The sequence below is a fragment of the Dreissena polymorpha genome, chromosome 14, assembly GCF_020536995.1.
Source record: "Dreissena polymorpha isolate Duluth1 chromosome 14, UMN_Dpol_1.0, whole genome shotgun sequence".
Taxonomy (NCBI): Eukaryota; Metazoa; Mollusca; class Bivalvia; order Myida; family Dreissenidae; genus Dreissena; species Dreissena polymorpha.
This window is the reverse complement of record NC_068368.1, coordinates 38,697,851-38,707,167: the sequence shown is the minus strand read 5'-3', so window position 1 is coordinate 38,707,167 and position 9,317 is coordinate 38,697,851. Positions and strand designations below refer to the sequence as shown.

At 34.4% G+C, this 9,317-nt stretch overlaps 1 protein-coding gene across 1 annotated transcript; it reads left to right on the top strand.

The window, feature by feature from the left end:
- The first annotated feature begins 1,971 nt into the window (after positions 1-1,971).
- LOC127857303 (gamma-aminobutyric acid type B receptor subunit 2-like) lies at positions 1,972-9,055 on the top strand. The gene is made up of 5 exons (XM_052393711.1): positions 1,972-2,384; positions 4,730-4,867; positions 6,477-6,647; positions 7,958-8,065; positions 9,020-9,055. The coding sequence occupies exons 1-5, from the start codon at positions 2,139-2,141 to the stop codon at positions 9,053-9,055; spliced, it is 699 nt and encodes a 232-aa protein (XP_052249671.1). The 5' UTR covers positions 1,972-2,138.
- Positions 9,056-9,317: the final 262 nt, after the last annotated feature.

Genomic DNA, 9,317 nt, shown 5'->3' with positions numbered 1-9,317 from the left:
GATAACATTTTCCCAGTCCGACCACTATATATGCCCTCCTTCGGGGGTATACAAAGAATAAACTACGAAACACAGTTCTCAAGATAATAAGGGAAACGCTTTAAAGGGACTGTCCAACAGATTAAAGCGTCGTTCGACGCGAATCGATATTTTGGGAAACTACGAGGACTGCTTATATAGCTAAAAATACCTCCGTATTTGACGTGAGCGTGGATGGTCGAGTGGTAAGGTCGGTATATATTTTACTCCAAGCTTCCATGACTCTAGGGGTCAGTGGTTCGAGCCCTGTGGAGGTTAACGTTTTTTCTTCTTTTTTTAATTGTATTCTTATTTTTTTTACTGGAGATTTTTAGTTCAAATGTTTAAATTTATCAATATAAAGCATATAAAGCAGTTAATGACAAGCTTTAATACATGCCAAAGTCTGTTGGACGGCCCCTTTAAACAAGCGGACATTTGGGTTTGCATTTTTCAACAATTTACACTTCACTTAAGTGATTCAGGTGTTGACTATGGAAGCGTATATGGTACACCCTGATGCTGTGATGATGTCAACATTCTATGACGGCATGATATGAAAATGGTGTCTTAAAAAATAACTCATCGTGTAGACTAAAACTATGACGGCAAGTCATTTTCACAAGAGCATGACGCCAAAAATTATGTTGATTTGTCGACTAAGATCATGTCGACCAAGTATTTTTTCGGGAAAAGCCGGAAACATTTAGGTCGAGACTTTAACTTAATGTCGTTATGGCGAGTAAAATTAAGAGGGAAAAACCAACAAAACTATGACGACAAACCATGTAATTTCACAGAAAGTCGATATAAACTAATCCGGCATGACCATATTATTGGGGTGTACCATATTCTATGACGGCATGATATGATAAAGGGGTCATGGCGTAAAAAATAACTCATCATGTCGTCTAAAACTATGATGGCAAGTCATTTTTTACAATTGCATGACGCCAAAAATTATGTTGATTTGTCGACTTAGATCATGTCGACCAAATATTGTTTCGGAAAAAGCCGGAAACATTTACGTCGAGACTTTTACTTAATGTCGTTATGGCGAGTAAAATTAAGAGGGAAAAATCAACAAAACTATGACGACAAACCATGTAATTTCACAGAAAGTCGATAAAAACGAATCCGGCATGACCATATTATTGGGGTGTACCATATTCTATGACGGCATGATATGAAAAAGGGGTCATGGCGTAAAAAATAACTCATCATGTCGACTAAAACTATGATGGCAAGTCATTTTCACAAGAGCATGACGCCAAATATTATGTTGATTTGTCGACTTATATCATGTCGATCAAATATTTTTTCGGGAAAAGCCGGAAACATTTATGTCGAGACTTAAACTTAATGTCGTTATGGCGAGTAAAATTAAGAGGGAAAAACCTACAAAGCTATGACGACATACCGGTACAATGTTATTTCACAGTAAGTCGATATAAACTAATCCGGCATGGCCATATTTTTGGGGTGCACCATATACGCTTCCGTACAAACCACTATAATAATTGCTTTAATTTTCATTCCGTCTTTAGATTTTCATGAATATTAAAAAAACTAAAACAAATATTAATATACATTAGACGCGTAGTATTTTAAGAATATTATCTGAACATATAAAGTAAGCTTAAAACAAAATTTACATTCACATAAGGACCTTGCTTAAAGAAATGTCTCTTTTTTTAGTTACCACGTAAGCCCAAACAAAACCCAATGTTCTTGCATTAAAGTAATCTGATTAAAATACGTGAGCTAAATTATTTTTATTATGTTCTCAACGAAAGCACAGCGTTGTAAATCTGCGTTATTGGAAAAAAAACTTTGCTAGCAGAGAGATTCTATGGTAGAAAACAGCGCAAGACTTGCACAGAAGCCAGACAGGGAATTTATATAAAGCATCGCACAACAAAATGGTTTTGGAAATGTTGTGGTCAATGAAAATAGTTCATGGTGGCGTTAATTCGATATAAAACTTTGTGAATTGAATGGTTCGTTATTTTAATGTATATTTCAAATAAAAATTAAATGTTGTTACTTTTAACTGAAATGTACTGTCGATAAACACTAGCAAAACATCTTGTAAAATTAAACACTGTGCACGATACGCAATGAATTACCATCTTGGTGCTCTGTTCGCGGTGTTTTCACTGACGTTAGAAAGAGTTTGGTTACTTAGCAACGACAACTCCACTCCAGTGATACACGTCGGTGTTCTGTTGGAATTGTCCGAATCTCACTATAGCGTCTACAGTGCGTTTTACGTAAAGATCTTCGATAATGCTTTTGATGAAATTCAGGCGCGAAGTGACCTATTGCATGGATACAGAATCCAGATGGACGTCCGCAACACCATGGTAACCGTTTTAATTTAGCCCTTAAGTATAAGTTTAATGTAGTTTTGTTTGAATAACAAAATAGTACGATTTGCATTTTGTTTCATTCTCAAACGGTTTTGATGAAATTGCCCATACTTTTGAGACGGTTGGAAATGGATAAATTGTTGTATTTCGGTGGATGTGTCTCTTTCATTTTTTTTGTAGATGGCTTAATATTGATTAATGAGAGGCGCTCTATGAAAAAAGTGTTTAATGCATCTGTGTAAAGTGTCGTCCCAGATTAGCCTGTGCAGTTCGCACAAGCTAATTGGTGACGACACTTTCCGCATAAACCAGATTTTTGCTAAGATGAGACTTTCTGTAAACGAAAAATACCATAAAAGCAGAAAGTGTCGCCCCCCAATTAGCCTGTGTGGACTGCACAGGCTAATCAGGGACAACACTTTACGCACATGCATTTGACCCATTTTTCACAGAGCACGGCTCAAGTGCTTTTGCTAAGGTGTTGACGTTGATAAGACTTTATAACAGTTACCGGTGTTATGCAAACGCTGTACTTGTTTGTTCGCGGAAATTAAATCAAACAATACAAAGTCTATTTATGACATTAGAATTAATAAATTTTTGCAGTATCTCTTTATTTATTTGCTATTCCAGCCTATACGATCCGTGTTCAGTAACACCCATGTACGTAGCTGGACGAACAAATTTGTACTGTCCCCATACAGGCGTTTATAACCACTTTTTTGTTTTGTGACGACTATTCTTAGCTGTTGTCATCTGCTTAATCAAAAGACACCGTGTATCAAATTTCACATTTTTGTAAGCAAATGGATTTGAGGATCCGTTTCTAAAATACATTCGGATTTATTATAAGTAATATTACAAACACATGAAATGATGCCAATTATGTGATTTTCGTATGTATTACATGCACCCGATGTTTTACTAATGTATTAGACGCAGGAGAACAAAGCCATACTACCAATTTTAGAATTCGGTATTATATAGTGCTCATTGTATTATCTTGCACGCTTAGTATGACATTAACCCTTTTAAAGGGAAGTGCACATGTTTTTCGCTTGACATGAGGTCTCCACATGACGATTAATTGCTGCAATATATTTCAAAATAACTTGGCTTATTATAACGGTACATTCAGGAAAGCTCTGACGGACGAACACACTCATGTACAGCTTCATCGAGCGCACAGAATGTCGGCTTAAAAAACAAAACAACTATAATCTCTTGTGTATATTATATGCTCAAGCCGATATATTTAATATCTTTATGATACGTTTCCATAGCAATGCGATGTGACACACCTGGCGCAAAGGAATAATATTGCAATTTGATTTAATCCAAGGGACACTTAAATCAATGCAATTACATATCGCATCCATAAGCTTATTTCCTTTTTGTCTGAAAAATCATGTACAATTTTATATATTAAATCTATTTTGGCTTGAAGCATTTTCGAAGACGAAGACTATAATAATCGAAATAACAAACTTCTGATTATTATAAATTCATTAAACTTGGTAATCAGTTGTTTATACAAACAATTTAGCAACATTGATCTTAATATTCAGACTATATTTGTTATATATAAAACTTATTGAATAAAAGCACTATATCAACTTTGAAACACACTTGTTAGTTTTATAAGGTTTATCAATAAAACTTATTGAATAAAAGCACTATATCAACTTTGAAACACACTTGTTAGTTTTATAAGGTTTATCAATATGGAAGTTCATTCTGAAAACCGGGTGAACATTTACTACATATATTTCGTCATTAAGCTTAATCGCATAATCAGTCGTATCCGTGTTAACAATGTCACGAAAACTTAAATCAAATTCAGCGTTATTAAACGTGCACGAAGATCGCTGGATTTACATAGACGAGGCGCGTCGGAAAGCCTTTAATCATTGTGAAATACAGAAAGCTTTCGAAATAAATTCATTTGTATTTCTCATTCCAATTTTACAACCGCTGTGAAACTTAATTGTGTCATTGTGTAATAGGGATAAGTATAATTTATCGTTTGTCATTTGATATTTTCTAGATGATGCTAAATGTTAACGTAAGTCCACTTGTTTCTATTGTATTTTTACAGATTAAATTGATAGTTTAAATGGTAAGTCTGTATGTACCAGCCGAGAAAGGCAGTCGGGGGAACTCAAAATGGCTAATGTGATGCAACCTACTAGTTTTCTTAATATATAGCCCCTTTGATCGCTTACAAAAGAATTTCGTTAGCTTTGAGGGGTAGATATTAGAACTGAATAAAATTATTGTTTAATGTTCTTAAGAAATCACTCACATTTTATACCCTTTAGCGCATAAATTATTGACAGGACCATAACGGACATGCAGCCGTGGAAATGGTGAACTTGCTTCAGTTCGGAGAACCCAAAGTGGCCGTTCTCGGACCTACTAAATCCGGGTCTCTGATTACCACTGGACAGATAGCGCCTATATTTCATACAATTCAGGTCAGAGGCGCTTAATCATTTATGTCCAATCCTTGTATTCATTTATGACTTCATATTATCCAGTACATCACTATTTATCCGATTGTTTTTGTTTCATTTATTTATTTACTGAATGTTATCATTATATAATTTCCTTTCTAGTTGATTTAATTATACAATTAAACATATCATTTGTCAATCGATTTCAATAGTTCATTTATTGTTGGCAAATTCATTTATTAATTAATTCATTTAGTTCCTGTTTCAATTCACTTTTATTATACATTCGTTGAGCGTGTTAAATCATTACTTTATAAAATGCATTTACTGGTAAAAAGAATCAATTTTGTATTCAATAGACCTATGATAATTTTGTTAAAAGAAAATCCATTATAAACAAATAATCAATAAATCAGGCAAAATATTGTTTTGCTTTTACTCTGCATCACAATTGTGTTGTAAGAAGTCTCTATATAGGTTTATAAATTGAAACAAGACAACAAACATTATATTAAAAAACATTTTAGAGAATAAATTTAATGATAAATCCTTTTTGCTTTTTCTTGCTTTAATAGTTATTTTTAACCTGCCTGATTAACACGTTGATTGAAAATCAGACAATTCCCATGAGGGGACACTCACTTTAATGCAAACGCAATACCAAACATTACTAGGGAATCGTAAATGGGCGTTTAATTATTTAATGGAACCAGTATTTATTGCAGCTTAATTTAAAAGGTTTCCTGATGAGGTAACCGTAATATTTTTTAAATCCATGGGCAATAATTTACTAGATGAAAAGTTTGAAGTGGTTTTGCTTAGGTATCGTTATTACGTAGGAATGATAAGACATGATACTGTGACTGTTACGAAAGAACATTTATACTTATTGACCTTTATTTTTCAAATAAGGTCTAATCTTTATATGCTTGTTTTAAGTAAATTAAAAACAACAATTCGTACAGTATGGCATAATCATTGTAATCCTCAATACCTCCATGGATGATATAACAACATTATTTCTTACACAAAGTAAACTTTAATGTTATCATACATGCTGCCAACATTTTACCGCAACGCCATAATTTATTTGACTGTTGTGCATCAACATACCGTTAGACCGTTTTTGAATTGGTTGCGTATTATTCATATTGCTAAGATTTTTTTTTTTAAATAAACTATTCTCCTAACTTTGCGTAATATATTTACTGTATTAAATGTGGGTATTTCATCCATAAACGTTGGCGGTTTTCGAATGAGGTTCGAGTCAAACAAATCGGTTTATGTTTTCTAAATCACCCAAGAGTTTTTTTCACATGTTATTATGAATTGGAAAGTAAAACGTCCAGCTTTTTGGGTGAATAAAATTCAAAATTAAACGTCATAATCGTAATACTTACGAAGATGATGATAAAATATTAATACATCTTGTGTGTTTAATCGAGTAACTTTTGACTATCGACCGTGTTATACTTTTCTTTAATTCGTGATCCTGGAATATTGATAAAAATAATTTTAATAAACAAGTATGCATTATTTCAAACCAGCCTAAGCTATTATGTTTTATCTAAGTTATCCATTATGCTACAGCAAATTGCTCTATTTTATGTCGGCGTGTTCTTTTTTGCAGTTATCGTGTATTGCAATTACGGCGGAGACGTCTGACACAACGTTATTCCCGACGTTATACAAAGTAAACCAGGCGTCAGACCTGCTCAATCCTTTTCGGATCAAGCTGATGAACCATTTTGGCTGGGCCAGAGTCGGAACCATCGTTTACCAAAATGATCTAAACATAAAGGTAACACATTATACACTAGATGACACATGTTTGTAAATTATATAATACCAATTACATAGGTTCATTACAGCTAATCAATCTTTACAATCTGAAACAAATGTGTCTTGTTCTGAGAAAACGGGGCATAATGCATGTGCGTAAAGTGTCGTCGCAGATTAGCCTGTGCAGTCCGCAAAGGCTAATCAGGGACGACACTTTCCGCGTAAACTAGATTATCGGTGAAAAGGGACTTCCTTTAAACGAAAAATACCATTAAAGCGAAAAGTGTCGTCCCTGATTAGCCTGTGCGACAGGCTAATCAGGGACGACACTTTAAGCACATGCATTTTGCCCGATTTTCACAGAACAAGAAACAAATAGTCAAAAGTGGGTTTATACACTATTGAGGAATTTGGGATTGCATTTGTTTGTAGAATATTTAGACCCAAGAAAGCATTTGTTTGTCTGCTCACACTATTCACTTATTTGCGATTGCTGATTTCTTCTTAAAGAGAGTATATACAATTTCGAAGTCAACATTTTATACTCGCAATCTTAAAGCAACCAATGAATATCTCCGAATAATGCTAAATTAAATTAATTACAAATATTTGAATGATGCCGTCAGTCAAAGATAGTTCACTTAACCCAGTTATGCCTACCGTCTAGAAAAAAGGCATTGGCAAACAGCGTAGACCCAGCGTGGGTCTAAGCTGTTTGCTTAAAAGAATTTCTGTAAGAAATATTCTAAATATAGAAATAAATATACTAGAAATCCCTTATTTTGGAAATAAATTGATCCAATTTAAAAGGATGGAAGAGTCCACTAGGCATAAATGGGTTTATAGCAATTCATCAGAACATATCGATATCGCCGATATCAAAACGTTTATTCGTATTTGCAGTAGAACCAAAATTGCCTCTACGTGTTATATAAACAACTTGACAGACTAAGGTTGACTTTCTTTCAAAGCTTATGTATTGAGCACTTGAAGGAGTTTTAGCACACTTATTTGCAATTTGCAATCAATAAAATGTTTATTTCGTTTACCGGTACTTTACGATGCTACTTATGAATTTTGTTCTAGTTTCGGGTTCATGAATTTACAAGCCTGTTTAAAAAAAATAAACATCATATATATTCACTTGAACTTGACAAATAAATCTGCCGATTTCCATCTTTAATTACGCTGGTGACAAAATTTATCTTTACCATAAATAATGAACGATAAAATCGTTCAATTACTTCTCGTGATTTTTGTTACATATAAAAAAAGCTGGTTTGCGTTTGAACATACCCATTGACGAATATCGTTTTCATTTTTTTGCAGCAAATTAATGATTTCCACACCATGTTGCGTAGGAACAATATGACATTAGTGACATCAGCTGTTGTCGCCGACATAAAAAGCATTCCTAATGTGATTGCAACTATAAAGGTAATACACGCACGAACATATCCCATTTGCCTAATATTGTCGTATTTAATTTGTATTAATGATGCGCCTTAAAACGCTTGTTCGTTAATTCAGCACCGAGCACCAAATACGCTAAGGCAATATAATTCTAAGAGTATCATAAGATGTTAAAATATACAGTTATTGTTTATTCTATTTTGATATTTAACCAGTAGCTAGGGTTGATTGTATGTGTTATTAAATTTTCGCTTTAGCTCAGATTGAAATATTAACCTATTTATGCCTAGTGGACTCTTCCTCCGTTCTAAATTGGATCAATTTATTTCCAAAATTAGGGATGTCTAGTATATTTATTTCTATATTTAGAATATTTCTTGCAGAAATTCCTTTAAGCAAACAGCGCAGACCCTGATGAGACGCCGCTTCATCATCTGGGTATACGCTGTTTACCAAGGCCTTTTTTCTAGACGCTAGGCATAAATGGGTTAAGTATTACACTCAATAATATTAAATAAACCAGAATTATACATCTTTTCGTCCGCTTTTTAGATTAACTTTTCTTCAAATATGACAAATGTATTTTGTTGTTCTTCAGCAATTTGATGTCAGGATCATAGTCGGATCTTTTCTGATGACAAATGTATACACGTCTGAAATATTATGTGAGGTAAGTTCAGATAATATATCGAGGATCCGTCCTTCTATTTTTAGATATTATCTTATATCGCTCTGCACGCACTGTTAATACGGAGAGCGGTGCGTGTTGATCTTACTCCCTGTTAATTCCAAGAATGCAAGCAAGGTTTATACAGAGAACGGTACGTGTTGATCTTACTCCCTCTTTATTCCAGGCCTTCAATCAAGGTTCATACGGAGAGCGGTACGTGTTGATCTTACTCCCTGTTTATTCCAGGAATGCAAGCAAGGTTTATACAGAGAGCGGTACGTGTTGATCTTACTCCCTCTTTATTCCAGGCCTTTAGCAAGGTTTATAAGGCGAGCGGTACGTGAACATCTTCTCCCTGTTCATTTCAAGCCTACAATCAACGTCTATAAGGCCAGCGGTGCGTGTGGATCTTGCCCCGGTTTATTCCAGGCCTTCAATCAAGGTTTATATAGAAAACGGGAGGCGTTCATCTTACCCCCTCTTTATTCCAGACCTGCAATCAAGGTTTATACCTCGTGCGGTACGTGTGGATCTTACTCACAGTTCATTTCAGGCCTGCAAGCGAGATTTATACGGCGAGCGGTACGTGTGGATATTACTCCCTGT

What these genes read in the sequence shown, in the direction of transcription:
- LOC127857303 (XM_052393711.1), top strand. Translation starts at nt 2,139, where the DNA reads ATGAATTACCATCTTGGTGCTCTGTTCGCGGTGTTTTCACTGACGTTA. An exon ending in AAAATGATCTAAACATAAAG is followed by an intron (nt 6,648 to 7,957) that starts GTAACACATTAT and finishes ATTTTTTTGCAG; the next exon opens with CAAATTAATGATTTCCACAC. An exon ending in ATGTGATTGCAACTATAAAG is followed by an intron (nt 8,066 to 9,019) that starts GTAATACACGCA and finishes TCTTTATTCCAG; the next exon opens with GCCTTTAGCAAGGTTTATAA.